The 19,026-nt window shown below is 45.6% G+C and overlaps 1 protein-coding gene across 2 annotated transcripts in view; it reads right to left on the reverse strand.

Annotated features, from left to right (window-relative positions):
• Positions 1–1,091: 1,091 nt before the first annotated feature.
• Positions 1,092–19,026, reverse strand: part of DDX27 (DEAD-box helicase 27) — a 75,785-nt gene continuing 57,850 nt past the window's right edge. For both annotated transcript variants that reach the window (XM_029611772.1, XM_029611771.1), the window contains exons 15-21: positions 18,076–18,182; positions 17,541–17,649; positions 16,832–16,926; positions 16,393–16,507; positions 15,430–15,526; positions 15,159–15,233; positions 1,092–2,150 (exon numbers count right to left, since the gene is read on the reverse strand). In XM_029611772.1, the coding sequence (XP_029467632.1) occupies positions 2,135–2,150; positions 15,159–15,233; positions 15,430–15,526; positions 16,393–16,507; positions 16,832–16,926; positions 17,541–17,649; positions 18,076–18,182 (614 nt within the window). In that variant the 3' untranslated portion in view covers positions 1,092–2,134. The remainder of the gene's footprint in view (positions 2,151–15,158; positions 15,234–15,429; positions 15,527–16,392; positions 16,508–16,831; positions 16,927–17,540; positions 17,650–18,075; positions 18,183–19,026) is intronic.

Below are 19,026 nucleotides of genomic sequence, written 5' to 3' on the forward strand. Positions count from 1 at the left end.
GGGAGGCACCTCGAACACAGCCCCTCGCGGGAGAGCCTCGACCAGGCTCCCCGCATGCACTACACTGGGAAGATCACGGCATCGGGAGAGGAGGGGGGGCGCCACGTGGCAGACAGCTGATCTGCCAAGACGCGCTGGAAGCGGCGGGAAAAACTAGTCCGCCGCGGCAGGGAGGCTCTGCCACACTATCAGACTGAGAAATAATGGCGACAACAGGGGTATGGCGCGTCGCTGTGTAAACTGCCCCGAGGAAAGCAGCTTCTTGGGGGCAGCGGGTCTGATCGTGGACTACCAGCATGCACCCCCGAGAGGAAGGCCAGGGATTTCACCTGTAAATAAATACAGAACAAACTTACCCCCACACACAACAGAGCAAGGAATAGAAACTATAAGAAATAGTTCAGGCTGCAAGTCAGGTGCTGAGAGGTCAGAAGCAATTGAACTGCTCTTTTTTTTTTTTCCAATCAACCAACTTGATCCATCCCAGGAAAAATACAAGATAAAGTAAAATAAAGTCAGTAAAAGTTAAAGTATTATGATGGGGAACCAGAGGTTCCACACTTGCATCTGCTGGAGTCAGAAAGATACTGAGGTTTTCCAGAGGGTGCACTGGTGTATAAGGGACCGCCCTCTGAAGCTTGGTCTGACTCCATCTGCTGGACGGGGGACATAACCCACTGTCTGGACTGATCCGGGTACGTACAGGGAACAGAGATGACTCCTCAGTACAAGTGCCTCTCTGCGGGCAGTAGAGAGGATTCCCCTGCCTCTCCCACAGAGACTGCTAGGGAATTGAAAATGGCTGCCATTTCCACGCTGACGGGGAAAGCCTCAGTGTTAGACCCCATCATCCATGAGGCTTGTTCAACCGGTGCGGTCATGCTTGACACAGATCCCTGAACGCTTTTGCTGCACGCTGTTCCTCCCCTCACCCTCGGCACCACCAGCACCTCAATGGCAAGGAGGGGAACAGTCCCTCAGCGCCATGGAGCCAACACCCATCTCCTCCGTAGGCAGAGAAGCTGTTGAAAAACCTCATTGTTGAGCTTCCCAAGATGCACAGATTCCTCTATCTAGTTCCATGTTCTCTCTTTTTTTTTTTTTTTTTAACTCTTGGGGAACAAATAAAGGTACATAGAAGCCAATACTTTCCTTTGGTGCAGAGGTTCAGATTCTAGGAGCACAGGCCAGACTTAAAATACCTACTCCCTAGAATGGAACACGGAGCTGCTAGCAGAAAAAAAGAAAATCAGTAAAATTAAAAAAAAGGGACCCACTAAAAGAAAAAACAGCCACCCTGACCTTGTACCTGCCTTATCATCCTCATGAAGGGGAAGGATCTGGACCACCAGATTTACACCCCACAGAAGGAGCAAGCGTACAAAAGGGTCACCAACCCCTAGCTCGTCCACCTCGACCAGACAGGGAAGGACCCAAAAACCCCCTGGGAGGAAGGCTCATACATACAGAACAGTCTCCTGACTGCAGAACTGCAGGTTTTGCAACATCTGCCATTTGCTGGAGACAGAAAAATACTGGGGGACTGCAGGTGGCACACTGGGTTATGTACAGTGTCAGTGAAACTTTGTCTCCATCTGCTGGCAGGGAGATAAAACCCAGCAGTCTGCATTGATCTGGGTACATACAGGAACCCAGTATTCCTAAGTACTAATGATGTCACAAATAAAGCAGATTACTCTGCCTCCATCTGCTGCAGGGAGGAACAACCTACCTATCTGGACTAGTGTTGCAGGATTCAAGGATAAGAAATTAACAGGTAAGAAAATGAGACATTTTGTATAAAAATAGGTAATGTAAAAAAATCTCAACTGATAAACTGACTCCTAATCACTTTTTCTATCAAGAAGCATCACATACATTCTAATTTTAAAATATATTGAAAAAACACCAGGGTTTGAATCAACTTTAGCTTCAAAAGCATGACTGTTAAATATGTCCATGATGGAAATTAGTAGAATAGTACAGTTTAAACACAATCCTTCCTACATCCATTGGAAGGCAAGTCTCTTCTTCCGCCCTTTTGGGGTTAAGAGCTTTGTTTTTAATCTGCAATATGCAGGAGCTTCATCTCTTCAGATCCCAAGAGTCTGAACAGCAAGTTGTGGATGTCAAGTTACTTCCGCCGATATCTGTAAGAATACAAAGATACAGCTTATTTCTAAGTCTGGCAAAAAACGCCCCAAAAAACATTGATTATACTAAAAAAGGATATGTTTCTTCCATGGCCATGTTCATAGGCAATTTAAATTCCTTCTAGGATTGGAAAGACAATCTTTTTCTGCGGTGTAATGGTAAATTAGCAAGAGTCACTCAAGCTATGTAAGATCAGCCAGCTATCCCCTGACATAAGTAGAGCACCTATATCCCCATCATCCATTCTACAAATAACCTTTTTATAGACTGCCGTCAACTCAGACATGGCTCCATTTATACAATAACAACTGGTGGAGAGATTCACCTAAGACATTAGTAAAGGCTCATTGGGTTATTGCCCTGCTTTTAAATTATCCAATGAAAGTTTTCATAAGAACATAAAAAAATGCCATAGTAGGTCAGACCAAGGGTCCATCAAGCCCAGCATCTTGTTTCCAACAGTGGCCAATCCAGGCTACAAGTACCTGGCAAGTACCAAAACACTAAGTAGACCCCATGCTACTGATGCCAGTAATGGAAGTGAGAATTCTCTAAGTCAGCTTGATTAATAACAGTTAATGGACTTCTCCTCCAACACCTTATACAAAGCTTTTTTTAAACCAAACTATGCTAACTGCACTAACCACATCCTCTGGCAACAAATTCCAGATTTTAATTGTGCATTGAGTGAAAAAGAATTTTCTCCAATTAGTTTTAAATGTGCTACTTGCTAACTTCATGGAGTACCCCCTAGTCCTTCTATTATCCGAAAGAGTAAATAACCAATTTACATCTACCCGTTCTAGACCTCTCATGATTTTAAACACCTCTATCATATCCCACGTCAGCTGTCTCTTCTCTAAGCTGAACAGCCCTAACCTCTTTAACCTTTCCTCATAGGGGAGCTGATTCACCCCCTTTATCATTTTGGTCGTACTTCTCTGTACCTTCTCCATCGCAACAATATCTTCTTTTGAGATGAGGCGACCAGAAAACTACACAGTACTCAAGGTGTGGTCTCACCATGGAGCGATACAGAGGCATTATGAAATTTTCCATTTTATTCATCATTCCTTTTCTAATAATTCCCAACATTCTGTTTGCTTTTTTGACTGCCGCAGCACACTGAGCCGACGATTTCAATGTGTTATCCACTAAGACACCTAGATCTCTTCTTTCCTAGGTGTTAGCTCCTAATATGGAACCTAACATCGTGTAACTATAGTATGGGTTATTTTTCCCTATATGCATCACCTTGCACTTGTCCACATTAAATTTCATTTGCCATTTGGATGCCCGATCTTCCAGTCTCGCAAGGTCCTCCTGCAATTTATCTCAATCTGCTTGTGAATTAACTATTCTGAATAATTTTGAATCATCTGCAGATTTGATTACCTCACTCGTATTTCTTTCCAGATCATTTATAAATATATTGAAAAGCACTAGTCCAGTAGATCCCTGAGGCACTCCACTGTTTACCTTTTCCACTGAGAAAATTGACCATTTAATCCTACTCTCTGTTTCCTGTCTTTTAACCAGTTTGTAATCCATGAAAGGGCATCACCTCCTATCCCATGACTTTTTACTTTTCTTAGAAGCCTCTCATGAGGGACTTTGTCAAATGCCTTCTGAAAATCCAAATAAACTACATCTACCAGTTCACCTTTAACCATGTTTATTAACCCCTTCAAAAAACTGAAGCAGATTTGTGAGGCAAGACTTGCCTTGGGTAAATCTATGCTGACTGTGTTCCATTAAACCATATCTTTCTATATGCGCTGTAATTTTGATCTTTAGAATATTTCCACTATTTTTCCTGGCAGTGAAATCAGGCTCATTGGTCTATGGTTCCTGAATATCGCTGGGCAGTTGCATGCACACAGTGCTGGCAGAGTCTGCCCCCCCACCTTTAGATACGCAAAGGCCAGCTTTTCCACCAGAAACAAGCTCCAGTACTACAGATGAGTATTTCTTCAAATAGTGGGATGGATGTGAATTCTTAGAATAGATGCCACAAAGGAAAACTGGTTCTTACCTGCTAATTTTCATTCCTGTAGTATCATGGATCAGCCCAGACTGCTGGGTTATGCCTCCCTTCCAGCAGATGGAGACAGAGAAAAACTTGAAGGGCACCCCCTGTAAGTACGGTGCACCACCTGCTGTCCCCTTCAGTATAAACAGTATCAAAGCAGAAATTAAATTCTAACAGGTAACTGTAATCCAAATTTAGTGCTAAATCAAATCAATGACCAACAAATATGTTCAGATTAAGAGCACTGTGAAATCTTCGTTCTGATATAGTCTGACAGAAAAATGGAAAAGTTTGAGTGGTTCTGAAACAAAAATTAAATAACATCTACTCTGGGCGGGCGTCTGGGCTGATCCGTGGTACTACAGGAACGAAATTTAGCAGGTAAGAACCAATTTTCCTTTCCCTGTTCGTACCCGTATCAGCCCAGACTGCTGGGATGTACCCAAGCTGCCTTACATGGGGTGGGACCTAGAAAGCCCCGCTCGAAGCACACCACTTCTGAAACTCTCGGAGTCAGGAGCCTGAACATCCAAACGGTAATGCCGAGCAAAAGTATGCAAAGATCTCCTGGGGGGAACCAACTGACTTTCTGCCCAGGATGTAGCCTGAGACCGAAGCGAATGAACCTTATGACCCTCAGGAACCGCTCGCCCGTGACATATGTACGTTGAAGCAATAGCCTCCTTCAACCATCGGGCAATGGTGGTCTTGGAAGCCTTATGTCCTTTTTTAGGACCGCTCCACAAAACAAAAAGGTGATCAGACAAACGAAATTTGTTAGTGACCGCCAAGTAACGCTGAAGTACCTGCCTAACATCCAACCTCCTCAATTCGCGTGCATGCGGAGAATCTTGATCCAAATCCGGAAACGCAGACAACTCAACCAACTGGTTCACGTGAAAGGCTGATACAACCTTAGGAAGAAAGGTTGGCACCATTCACAGAGTATATGATCAATCCCCGCTACTGATGAGGACTACTGTATAAATTACAACAACTCTATATTCCCCACCACATCAAACATTTTTTTCTCCACCACTTCACAAAAATTATTTAAAGTAAGAAGAGGAAGGTTTCATACATCATCTGCAACATGCCACCATGGCCTTGTATATAGTGTATTTTCAATAGTAATCATGAACCGACCTCCCTCCTACCTGTGATTTTTTATATTTGTTTTGTAATTTTTTTGTTTGTGACTTTTTTTTTTAATGTGAACACAAATCTTTCATATAAAAATTCTTTTTATAAATGTTGTATAGCTTAGCCTGTCTAAATTAACTTAAGTGTTCAAACTCCATCGTTAATTCATAAAAACGCTGTTACTTCAATCAAGTTCATAACTCGTCACTTATTGTAGATGTTTCCTCAAATTTAAAGTTTATTGCTCTTATTTGATGGCAAATTCCCACTCAGTAGCCCATTTCTGTCAGCGTTATAAATATGACAACTACCTTTCATTTCAATCGAAGTTCATAACTTATCGCTTGTTATAGATGTCTCTTCAAATTTAAAGTTTAACACTCGAATTAAATGGCATATTCGTGCTCAGCAACCCTCAGCGTTGTAAATATAGCGACAACTTTTCATTTCAATCAAATTCATGACTTGTCGCTTATTGCATTTCTTTCAACGTTGTAAATATTTATCTTCATCAAGGGAGTCTGTAATCCTTCTCCTCACTGTCAGGTCGCTCTTCACCACTCGAACTCCCTTGATGAAGATAAATTTGATTTGTCGAAACATGGCCATGTCGGGAGGCATGAACAAAAAAAGCTAAGTAGATCGGGAACGCATCAGTAAAACATCTGTTAATGATATTTAATAAATAGACCGAGAGTGAGAAGCAACGGCGAAAAAGACGCGGAAAGCGGAGGTTTAAATGCACTTGAATCGGATAGCCGTCTTTTTAGCATTAGTTATATGAAATGTTGTTGCCATATTTACAACGTTGAAAGAAATTCAATAAGCGACAAGTCATGAATTTGATTGAAATGAAAAATTGTCGCTATATTTACAATGCTGAGGGTTGCTGAGCGTGAATATGCCATTTAATTCAAGTGTTAAACTTTAAATTTGAAGAGACATCTATAACAAGCGATAAGTTATGAACTTCGATTGAAATGAAAGGTAGTCATATTTATAACGCTGACAGAAATGGACTACTGAGAGGGAATTTGCCATCAAATAAGAGCGATAAACTTTAAATTTGAGAAAACATCTACTACAATATGGAACAGCATGCCCTCTGATCTACGCCAGGAATCTTGCCACAAAAAATTCAAACAAAACCTAAAAACCTGGTTGTTCAAAAAAGCATACTATTAACTATCGGGACCTATACTACCCACTTACATCGCCTTCACAACCTCCCCTTGTCTCCCCCTCTCCCCCACCCCCTCCCACCTTGAATCGCTCCCTATTTGTTATTTATTTCACTATGTAAATAATTGTTCTTGTTGTTAATCTATTATATAAGCTAATTGCGATTAGCTTATATTAGCCCTTAATTCCTGATATTCTCCCCAGACTCCTTATCACCCTTATAACTTCGATGTTTATTCTTCTAGTTAATGGTTATACTGTTTGCTTATTCTTTCAGATAATTTGTTGAATTGTAAAGCGTCTTGCTGAGTTATTGTTATCTGTAAACCGAGGTGATGTGCCACACGTGCCGCGGTATATAAAAAAAAAAACCTATAAATAAATAAATACTAGATAAATGAAGCTTGACCGATGTGCCGCAAATGCACAGTAGAGAGCAACTCTACCGCGCATGCGCGGGCAGCACGTCGATCAGAGCTTGCCTGTAACAAAAATGGTGCGGCGAGGAGCAGGAGCAGTAGTGGCGGCGGCGCGCGCGAGGGAGGGAGGGACCTCCCCTGGAGATCTTCCGTCTGCGCCATCTGAAGGGGTTATGAATGAGCTGAGAGAGGGGGAGTGACTGAGGGGAGGGGGGATGGAGGAGGGGGAGAGAGTGAGGTGAGGGAGGGGAGAGTGAGGGGGGAGGGAGGAGAGTGAGGGGGAGGTGGGAGGGAGACTAGAGGGTGAGGAAGAATGAGGGGTAAGGAAATGGACTGAAAAAAAAAATGTTAATGTAGCCCGTTGTTACGGGCTTAATGGCTAGTCTACAATAAGTGACGAGTTATGAACTTGATTGAAGTAACAGCAGCGCTTTTATGAATTAACGATGGAGTTTGAACACTTAAGTTAATTTAGACAGGCTAAGCTATACAACATTTATAAAAATAATTTTTATATGAAAGATTTGTGTTCACATACACTGCATACAAGGCCATGGTGGCATGTTGCAGATGATGTATGAAACCTTCCTCTTCCTACTTTAAATATTTTTGTGAAGTGATGGAGAAAAAAATGTTTTTTGATGTGGTGGGGAATATAGAATTGTTGTAACCATTCACAGAGTAACACCAGAATCCGACAACCTAAGAAAAGGTTCACGACAAGATAGTGCCTGAATCTCAGAAATTCTCCGAGCCGAGCAGATAGCTACCAAAAATACAGTTTCGAACGTAAGGTCCTTTAAAGTAATGCATTTGAGAGATTCAAAAGGAGGTTCACACAACGTCCGAAGAACCAAATTCAAACTCCAAGATGGACAAACAGCCCGGAGGGGAAAATTCAAGTGCTTAGCACCTCTAAGAAAAAGCACCACATCAGGATGAGCTGCTATGGACACTCCTTCCACCTTTCCTCGTAAACAGCTTAAAGCCGCCACTTGCACCCTTAGAGAACTGAAAGCTAACCCCTTCGCCAAACCCTCTTGTAAGAAGGCTAGAATGTGGACTATCGAGGGGTGCCTAGGGGAAACCTTCAATCTGCTGAACCAAGAGTCAAAAACTTTCCAGACCCAGATATACATAAGAAAGGTTGATGTTTTGCGAGCCCGCAAAAGAGTGGAAATTACCGTATCCGGATAACCCTTCTTTCTCACCTGCTGCCTCTTATAAACCAAGCCGCTAGACAAAAACGATCCACCTGGTCGAAAAATACTGGACCTTGCCTCAGGAGATTTGGAAGATGACCCTGACGGAACGGGCCATCCACCGCAAGGTTGATGAGATCCGTGAACCACGGCCTCCGTGGCCATTCCGGAGCCACCAGAATCATCGTTCCCGGATGGGCCTCTATTCTTCTTAAAATCTTACCCACCAGGGGCCAAGGAGGAAAAACGTAGAGCAGAATGTCGTGGGGCCATGGAAGAACAAGAGCATCCACTCCTTCCGCCCTGTGCTCTCTTCTACGACTGAAGAATCGAGGCGCCTTGGCATTCATCCGAGTCGCCATTAAATCCAAGCGGGGAATCCGCCACCAATGAGTCAACAATTTGAAGGCCTCGTCAGACAGCTCCCACTCTCCGGGATCCAGTCGCTGATGGCTCAGAAAATCTGCCTGGCCCCGAGGGGGAGACCAAGATGGCTGCCGTGTAGTGAGCACGCGTCCTAGGTATCTCTGGGCTATCTTAATTACCACTCTGGAAAGTTACCTCTTTTCTTTTTGAAAATTTACTTTGAAAATGCCTCACACTAAAAGGAAAGCCAGAGTTAGAGATGTTACCTCAACTCCAATTGTAGAATCAAGACAGCCGCGGATTGAAGCCATGTTCGCGAGGACACCGCCAGTACCGCCGGGAAAAGAGGTCGCTGAGGATGCCGGTAAGGAGCAGTTACTGAGCCCTCTGACTCACGAAACATCATTGAGCCCTGGCATACCAGCGACACCTGAGCCACCGTCTGGTATGAGAGAGATAGAATTGATACCTGAATTTCTGAGAGAAAGATCTGCCTCGATAATTTTTGGTGACCAGAGAAGAGCGGAGGGAACATCCAGCTCTTCAGGGTTCCTGAAGTCAAAATGGAGAGGCACCACAATGCCAAGACAATCTTGGAAAGGCTCCAGCGGAGGGAGGAATGGAGGATCATAAAACAAGAGTTTTGTGCAATTTTTCACTTATAAAGCCACAAAAAATAACTCTACAGGAAATTGGGAATATGCTGATTGCTATGCACAAATCTATAAATAACTTAACTACTACGGTTCAAGAGGCTTTGAATAAAACTCAGATTCTGGAAAGTAAAAGTGGAAAATATGGATAAAGCAGTAAAAGTAATAGAGGGGAAACTAGAAGGCATGGAAAAAAATTCAAACCAACCTTATAAAATCTGAAAAAATTCAAATGGATAAAATGGAAATGTTAGAAAATCAGCTAAGAAGGATTTCAGCAAATGATTTATTCAAGAGTTATCTTATAAATATATTGAAATATCCAGATACTGCGTGCCCGCAATATCTAAAATATATTATTTGCCTCAACCTTCTGAAGAAACTTCCCCAGAGCAAGAAAATCTGCCAGACTTAAATGTGGATCTGAGTTCTTGGAGAAATCTTACGAAATGGCCATTGAAACAAAAGCTACTCTTTTAGTACAATTTACTTTTGCGACGGAAAGAGACTCTGTTTTTCCGCTATCAAAAATTGAATTTCTATGGTCAGTAGATTAGAATATTTCTGGACATAGCAACTCAGAAGGAGAAAGTTTATGTCGCTGAGGGGGGAGGTAACAAATCGAGGGGCAAAATTTGTATTGCGATTTCCATGTCATCGTATGATTATGTATCAAGATTCTAAATATGTATTCAATGAACCTGAACAACTATGCTCTTATTTAGATTCTCATTCCTAAGAACCTCTACTGAGTTGGTATATTTACCGTATTTTTCGCTCCATAAGATGCTCTTTTTCCCCCCAAAAGTGGGGGGAAAATGTCTGTGCATCTTATGAAGTGAATATAAAAAAAGTTAAAAATCTAACAAAACCCCCGCCCCCTCCTGACCCCCCCCCCAGACCTTCCAAATTAATTTACTATAACCCCCCACCCTCCTGACCCCCCCAAGACCTGCCATAAGTCCCTGGTGGTCCAGTGGGGGTCCGGGAGCGATCTCCTGGACTTGGGCCGTCGGCTGCCAGCAATCAAAATAGCGCCGACGGCCCTTTGCCCTTACTATGTCACTGGGGTCGACCAATGCCAGCGCTAGCCCCTGTGACATAGTAAGGGCAAAGGGCCATCGGCTGCCAGCAATCAAAATGGTGCCGACGGCCCAAGTCCAGATCATCGCTTCCGGACTGCTCCTGGACCCCCGCTGGACCACTAGGGACTTTTGGCAGGTCTTGGGGGGGGGGGGGGGGTAGGAGGGTGAGGGTTTGTAATAAATTAATTTGGAAGATCTTGGGGAGGGGCCAGGAGGGTGGGGGGTTGTATTTAATTAATTTGGCAGGTCTTGGGGGTGTCAAGAGGGTGGGGGTTGTTAATTAATTTAAAGGGTTGGGATGGGGGGGGGGGGGTTCCCACAGAATTAGAAAGACAAAAGTTTTCTGATCTGGGGAATGGAACAAAATGGGGAGAAAAAAAATGTTATGCACTCTCCTAATTTGCTCCATAAGACACACAGACGCCCGGGGACAGAGCCGGTTTAGCACAACTTTTTTTTTTAATTTTCCCCCTCTGAATCCTAGGTGCGTCTTATGGTCAGGTGCGTCTTATGGAGCGAAAAATACGTTAAGTTTAGTGGGGTAAACTACACTGCATTTGAATATTAGTTTTATTTGATTTACTGTTATATAACTGCTTCTTATACATCTTGGTCTCCCCTATTTTCCTTTAATGTAATGGTCAATATTTACAGAATATTATGTTTTCATATTTTGTGAATAATTGCAAGAATGTATATTTCTGTTCTGAATATATTGTATACTTCATAATGTTAAAAGTCAATAAAAATAAAATTAAAAAAAAAAAAATCTGCCTGAACGTTGTCTACCCTGGCAATGTTAGAAGCCACTAGCCTGGTCAGATTTCTCTCTGCCCAGGCCATGAGCTCGTCCGCCTCCAACGCCACAGGATGGCTCTTCGTTCCTCCTTGCTGGTTAATGTAGGCTACCGTCGTTGCGTTGTCGGATAATACTCTCACCGACTAATGAGAGGAAGGAACTTCTGCAAGGCCAATCGTACCGCTCGTGTTTCCAGACGATTGTTGGACCATTGCGCTTCCTGCCGTGGCCATTGGCCTTGCGCCGCTTGAGACTGGCAAACTGCCCCCCAACCAGAAAGACTGGTGTCTGTCATAAAAATGATCCAATGAATGATTCTAGCTTTATTCCCCGAGACAAGTGTTCGGGTATCAACCACCAAGCGAGGCTGGACCTGGTGGGCTCTTGGAGTGGCAAGGGAATCTGGAACTCCTCCGATTTGGGATCCCAACGTGAGAGCAAGGCCCCCTGCAACGGTCTCATATGAGCGAAGGCCCAAGGAACCAACTCCAGTGTAGACGCCATAGAACTAAGCACCTGCAAGTAATCCCATACCTTGGGAAGCGGCAGAGCCAAGAGACAATGAACTTGAGATGTCAGTTTGTCTATCCATTTTTGCATAAGGAAGACCTTCCCGATCCGAGTATCGAACCACGCTCCCAAAAAATCCAGGATCTGGGTAGGACCCAACTGGCTCTTGGTTGGATTGATGATCCATCCCAGAGAGTGAAGGGTCTGCACCACCTTGGCCACCGCTGTCTTGCATAGCTCCTCTGACTTCGCTCAAATGAGCCAATCGTCCAAGTAAGGATGGACCAGGATCCCCTTCCGTCGGAGAGCCGCTGCGACCACCACAATCACCTTGGTAAAGGTGCGGGGAGCGGTAGCCAGCCCAAAGGGAAGAGCCTGAAACTGGTAATGTTTGCAGAGGATCATGAAATGAAGATACCGCTGATGGTCCTTCCGAATTGCTATGTGTAGGTACGCCTCTGTCAGATTGAGGGAAGCTAAAATCTCTCCTCCTCTGACAGAGGCGATTACGGACTGTAGAGTTTGCATGTGAAAACGGAGCACTCTAAGAACTTTGTTGACCTTCAAGTCCAAAATCGGACGGAAAGACCCGTCCTTCTTGGGAACCACAAAATAAATTGAATATCTGCCCGTTCTTTGCTTGCCCGAAGGAACCGGGATCACCTCTCCTAGGTCTACCAACCGACAAAGCATTTGATCCACCTGGCATCATTTCTCTAAGGACCCACAGGAAGACACCAGAAACAAATTGCGCAATGGACGAGCAAAATCTAAGGCGTAACCGTGTTCTATGATGCTTAGAACCCAGTGGTCTGACGTGATTTTGACCCACTCTTCATAAAACAGGGACAGCCGTCCCCTGACCATCGGAACAGAGGGGTGGGTCGGTGCTATTTCATTGGGATGATTTATTTCCTGCTGCATCTGGAGCGCTGCCGTCTTGGGGAGGCCTACGGCTGCGAAAGGAATGAGACCAAGATGGAGACCTCCCAGATGGCTGCCTCTAGCCAAAGGCAGCTGGCTTAGACTGGCAAAAACGGTGCTGGCCTCTAAAACGAGAATGGGAGGGCCCGAAACCCCTGGAGGCCTTCAGCCTAAACTCAGGGAGCTTGTACACCTTATTATCCCCCAAGGATTTAATGAACTGCTCCAAATCATCCCCAAAAAGGAATTTTTCCCTAAAAGGAAAGGCTCCCAACTGCGACTTGGAAAAGACATCCACCGACCAATTAAGTAACCACAAAAGTCTGCGGGCCGACACCGCAGAAGCCATAGTGCGGGAAGATGCATGGAGGAGATCATACAAGGCATCGGCTCCATACGCCACCTCCAAACAATCAGCCTGCTCCGCCTCTTCTGGGGAAAGTTCCCTGGCACTCAGGAGCTGCTGCACTCACCAGAGACTCGCACGTTGCTTCGATCTACTACAAACAGCCGCCCTAACCCCAAATGCAGACACCTCGAACATTCTTTTGAGAAGAACCTCAAGCTTACGATCCTGAGGATCCTTAAGGGCAGCCGCCCCAACAACCGGAATCGTCGTACACTTTGCGACCGCAGACACGGTCGCATCAACCTTAGGAACTTTGAGGCGATCCAGAGAGTCGTCCGGCAGCGGGTACAACTTGTCCATAGCCAAGCCCACCTGAAGGCTAGCCTCTGGAGTATCCCATTCCCTAAACATAAGCTGAAGTATCATGGGATGGAATGGGAAAGTTTGAGCCGGGGGGTGTAGACCAGAAAGCACTGGGTCCACAGTATCCTATCCTGGGATGCCAGTATGGCCGGAATTCCCAGCTCTGTGAGAACTTGCGGGATCATCGGCTCTAATTCATCCCTACGAAAGAGCCTAAGGTCTCGAGGATCATCCCTTTCCACAGGCACCACCCGCTCAAAATCATCATCCTCGTCAGTCTGAAGTGGATCTGCCGGGGTGGATTCCCATGGTACCCAGTACCGGATGCTCCCCGGACCACCCGAATCCAAGAAACCTCTGGAAGATCCACCCTAGGGACATTTGTGGGAGAGGAGAGGGCTCAGCCACAGGTCAACTTAGAGGGGGCTTGGGCTCTCCTGGAGGCATACAGCTAGCTTATGCATTAATAAAACAAAGTCAGCCGAAAAGGGTGGCTGGCCCTTTAAATTTCCCCGCGGGGGAGTTCCTAAAAGCGCCAGAGGGGTTGTACAGAAGTCCTGAGGAGACCCAGGGCTCTGATCATGCGGGAAGAGCTGTGGAGGGAGATCCCCCTCCCCCTGCCAAGAAATCTGCATCGGTGTCAGCAGCATCCAATATGGCCACCGTTTCTGCGGGAACGGCACAGGCCTTGTACCACGAGGCAGCTCCACGTTACTATGCTGGGGAGACACTGGGAGCAGAGATTCTTGCGGGAGAGCTGGGTCGCCGGCTCCCTGCAGGCACATCATGCTGCGGCGCACGGCATCAGCTCGGTAGAGCAGGGGGGGCTGAAAATTTCGTCCAGAGCACAGGAGGCTAAGAAACGGCGCCTCCTGACTTTTTTTTTTATTTTAGCACTACGAAATGAGCCGCATGGGCCTCACCGGAGCACACCCACTACCGTCTCTGGGCCGGGGGGGAGGGATCGGCCCACCGGTAAATCCCCACTAGTAATTCACCGTCTACCGCCCCGGGAATGCGGGTGGTCAGGTGACCCCCGTCAAGCCTACCACCGAGGAAGGAAGGTGGATGAGCTTTCCCTTCAGGAGATGACGTGCTCTTCTCCTAATTACTTTTTTTTTTTTTTTTTAAAGAATTAGTGTCATTGATTTGGCCAAAAAATAATAAACCAGGATTCCTGTCTTCCTGATTTAATATCTAAATATCTTTCTTTTTTTAATTAAAGAATCAATTTACCAGGACCGCAGGTTCTGCCACCTTCATCTGCTGGAAACAGAGGAATACTGAAGGGGGCTGCAGGTGGTGCACCGTACTTACAGGGGGTGCCCTTCAAGTTTTTCTCTGTCTCCATCTGCTGGAAGGGAGGCCATAACCCAGCAGCCTGGGCTGATCCGGGTACGTACAGGGAATGGGGAAAATTAGTCACTATGGTTTAATTATTGAGTTGATACCTGTCTGCTACATGGAGCTGGCCAGTATAGACCTTAGGTACAGTAGTGGTTCTAGAAGGCCAGCTGTGTTTTAGTCTAAGCAGTAAAAACACCACAGATATTAGTGGCTTTCAAGGCCAAGAGCCCACTTTATCAAATGCATCTCTTGTCCACAACAGCTTATGCTTCAAAAAATCTGTTAGTCTATTTGGGGGTTGTACTTTAAATGAGCATGTAGGCTATCAATCTGTAACATGGCACTTCAAACATGAAGTCGTTTCTTAGGAATAGAATACAGCCAAATGCATTGTGGATTCATACCACGAGGACTTAATTCTGGTACTTGAGCCTAGAGATTTATTTACAATCTAGTACAGCCCAATATGTTCACCAGAAGATCGTTTTGTGATGCTTGGAGTCGGAGGGGAAGGTGAAATCCATTTCTAAGTATAACAATCCAATACAAAGGAAAAGGGTTGAGGTCTCAGAACAGATTCACATGTGGTCAGGCAAAAACTGCCCCTGATGCAAGTAGACTCAACTGTACCTTGACTTGGATTTGAAGCTGCCTTTTTTTCTGTGCGTAGGTAATCCCAAATGTTTCCTGTCTTCAAATGAAGGGCTGTACAAAAAGAGACAGCAGATTAATACACAGAGATCTAACATCAAGCAGATTCCTAATACTGCCGCAGTGCGCATCGCCCTAGAGTGGATGTACAAGGCCCTGGAACCCTTTTGCAGGTTGGAGTGCTGCTCCCGGGGTAGAGGGGGAAAGAAATAAGGCTTGGTCTTCCCGTCTCAATAAATTCAGCTCTTACCCTGCCCGATATTGCTTTAGGGCTTTGCTGCTGGTGTTAGTCAGCTCCTCATCAAACAAAGACTTCTTCCGCTTTGTATTCTTTTTCTGCTTTGTATCTTTAAAGATAAAAGATAAGATAAAAATGGTCAAACAGCAGCAGAGTGCAGGCTGTGGAATTGCTAAGGGACACCCCAGGCATCTCTCCCACACAGTGTTTCCCAACCATCACACTTGAGTAGGTGGCCATTACTGGCTGATGCTCAGCATCTAGACTCTGCTCTCAGCATCTTACAGAAAAAAAAAGAGAGACATCAGTGTGGCTCTAAAACATGGAGAAACTCCTTCCTAGCTACAGCTTGAGGCCTGGAATGTGACAATTAATGGGCACTGTGCAGGGTACGGATAACCGGGCCTCGCTTTGTGCAACACAAACATTGCACCTCTTCAACTTATCCCCAGGCTTGAGTGTGCACCGAGGAATGGATGAGTGGAGGCACTTTGGCAGCCAAGCCAGGTACCTGTAAGCACACTGAATTCTCCTTTCTCCTGCACTCGTATATACAAAGAGCTAATCCACTGTGATGGATTCTTGTGTGTCTCAGCCCCCTCTCTCCATTTGTTTTAAAATCTGGAAGAGCGACTGGTGGGGCCTTCAATGCTTCCTGAGCTTTTCTTCTGGCCGTGCGGGCCTGCTTCATGGTGGCTGGCAAGCCACACATTTCTTTTAATATAGTTGTGCCTTGGACTTAAAGGTTGGGAAGTACCCGAGTAACCATTAAAATGGGTTGTGTAAATAAAAATCACTCACAAACCAACAGAAAAGCATCTGAGCAACCGGTCCCCAGGTAAACCAATAAAGGATCCTCTGGTAACTATCAGGCAAGCTAATAAAATGAAGTTATTTTCTCTTGCTTGTCCCTTAAGTCTCATTCCCTTTAGAATAATACAGCAAATTACTTTTTAAAAATTGTTATACAAGTACCTGCTGGCTCATCTTCTGGCATGACTCTTGCTCTCTTGGGACGACGGTTTCTCTTTGCCATCCGCTCTGCATACATTTGTGATTTCAGAACTTCAAACTGAGCTCTTTCTTCAGGCTAAAGGCAAGAGAGCAATTTCATCATGAAAGGGCCAAGTACCCGGTCACTTGATTAAACAGCACAAAAAAAAATTAGATGCAGGAACAAAATTGCCACCCTCAATTTACGTCCCTGCTTGTGACCTTCAGCAAGTCATTTAACCTTCAATTTAACTGCTGAACATTGCCCTTGTAGCCTGCATCCCACACGTAGATGTGATCTGTGCAATAGGAGAAGTCAACCTGACCAGTCTCATGGGCCAATCCTCCCTATCTAGTAGCTGTGCAGTAGCTACAAAGACTAGACCCTGGTCCCACATGCCCTCAAAAGCAGTCCACTCACCGTCATTTGTCCTTTTTTCTTGGTCTCCTCCAGGAACTTCTTCCGTTTCTTTTTGCCCCGCAAAGCCAAGTCAAACTCCTGCAGTGCTTTAGCAACTGGAGAGAGGGAGGAAGATCACCACTGAAGAGGCACTAAATTCTGCAAAGGGGATCTGATGAATTAAAACATTTTTGCTTCTTCCCCCCTCCCAAAGGGAGACTGCGCACACCACAAAGTACTCCCTATCTAATGGGAACCAGGAACCACAATTTCTCAGGACTTTGTGGTGCACGGGAGCAGCAGGCTGAGAACCGGGGAAGCCGGGGTTTAAATCCTGCCGACGCTGCCTGTGACCTTGGGCAAGTCGCTTCCTTCTCCATCCCTTCAAGTATTGACTTAGGGAGCCATTTTCTAAAGCATTTTCCCCATAGACACAGAATGGGAGAAAATCTTTAGTAAATAGGCCCCTTACATTGTAAACCCTCTGGGGGACAGGAAAATACCTACTGTAGCTGCCAACGAAATACAATACAACCTTAAGACTGGAGGCCCAGAGAGATAAAAGGAGCCTCCACCAGTCTTAGCAGTTGAGCCCCATTGGTTTCAGGATCCACCCCCCGAGATCGGAGGCTATAGCATTAGCACACCCCCCCCCCCCCCTTTCCTCCTCAGGTGCACTGCATTGCTTGGGGCACCTTACTGGTCTGCTTTCTGCTTGCACAGAACCTACGTTTTTCTTTCTTCCTCTCTTCCTTGGTCTGGAACCAACTCCTCTCAGGGCGATGAGCATCGTCCTCCTCATCCTTCCCTTTCTGCAGCTTTTTCTTTGCTACATTGATCTGTGGAGAAATTCATGAATAGCGTGATCTCTCTCTCAGGAGCTTTTCCGTCACACAGGAGCGGAGCCGTTATCCTGAAACAGCTGATCACAGTAATAGTGGCCAGTAATAAGACAGGTATGCCCAGAGACAGGATACCTGCCTAACAGGTGATTATCTCAGAATTAAAACTGCCAGCGATGACTAACAGCCAGGACTCAAATGACCGATTCCATGAAATGTCCCTCAAAAGAAGCTTGTGAATCATTTTATTATCCATCTCCCTCCTACCAGACTGTAACATCCATAAATACAACGGGAAGGTGGGGGCACCAGGCAAGCAAGTTATTTACTGGCATTTGATATGGTTTATTTATTTATTTAAACCATGAACGGCCTCAAAAGCGGGTTACAATAAATTAAGGTAATGAGATCATTGTCCCTCACCTGGGCCTCGGATTTCTGCATCTCTCTCTCTTCCTTCTCCAGCTGCAGCACGGCATAAATATCTTTCTCCAGATTCTGAATCTTATCCCGAAACTTCGTGACCACATCTGACATATCAGAGAAAGAGAACACAAGCTAAGTACCCACTGTCAGAGCCCTAAGGAGGGTGGGGCAGCTGCCCAGGGCGCAAAGCCTGGGGTGTCGGTACCACAGTGCATTCTCCAAAGAGGTACACTTGTAGCACAAGAATCAGCCGGGAGCTGAACAGGTGACACAGTACAGTGTGGCCCCCAATCCCACCTCCGGAGGGGAGCTGACTAAGCAGGAACAAGGTGGTGGAGAGCAGGAGATGCAATAGATTCCTTCTCTCCCACCGCAGGAGAGCTGGGTGCGAGGGCTTATCCAGCCCCGACTCTCCCACAGAGCAGAGTGGGTGGTGCAGGTCAATTCCACCCCACCTCCGCCAAGGAGCTGGTACAGAACAGGCCTGTTATGGCTGCAGCTCGTGAGGACAAATCAGGAGCTTCAGCAGCTGTCTTCTGCCTGTACCACCGCTGGACAGGAGTAGGGAGAAAAAAACAGAAGGGAGAGTTGTTGGAGTCTGGACAGAATAAGCAAGTGGTTTCTTCCTTTCTATTGGGGGAAGGGGTGGATTGGTGACTACCGAGGAGAAAAAGATAGAAGGGAGGGGGGGGGGGGGGGGGGGAGGGAGATCTGTTATGGTGGATTAAGCACTGGTGGTAGAGGGAGTGGAGGACACCAATAGAATTTCTTGCCCTGGGTGTTAAAAAGGAAAATCGGTTCTTACCTGCTAATTTTCATTCCTGTAATACCACAGATCAGTCCAGACAAGTGAGTTTTGCATCCCTACCAGCAGATGGAGGCAGAGAACGAAAACTTTTCAGGCACCGCTACATAACCGAGAGTGCTACCTACAGTCCCCACAGTATT

This window comes from Rhinatrema bivittatum, chromosome 8 (genome assembly GCF_901001135.1).
Source record: "Rhinatrema bivittatum chromosome 8, aRhiBiv1.1, whole genome shotgun sequence".
Lineage (NCBI taxonomy): Eukaryota > Metazoa > Chordata > Amphibia > Gymnophiona > Rhinatrematidae > Rhinatrema > Rhinatrema bivittatum.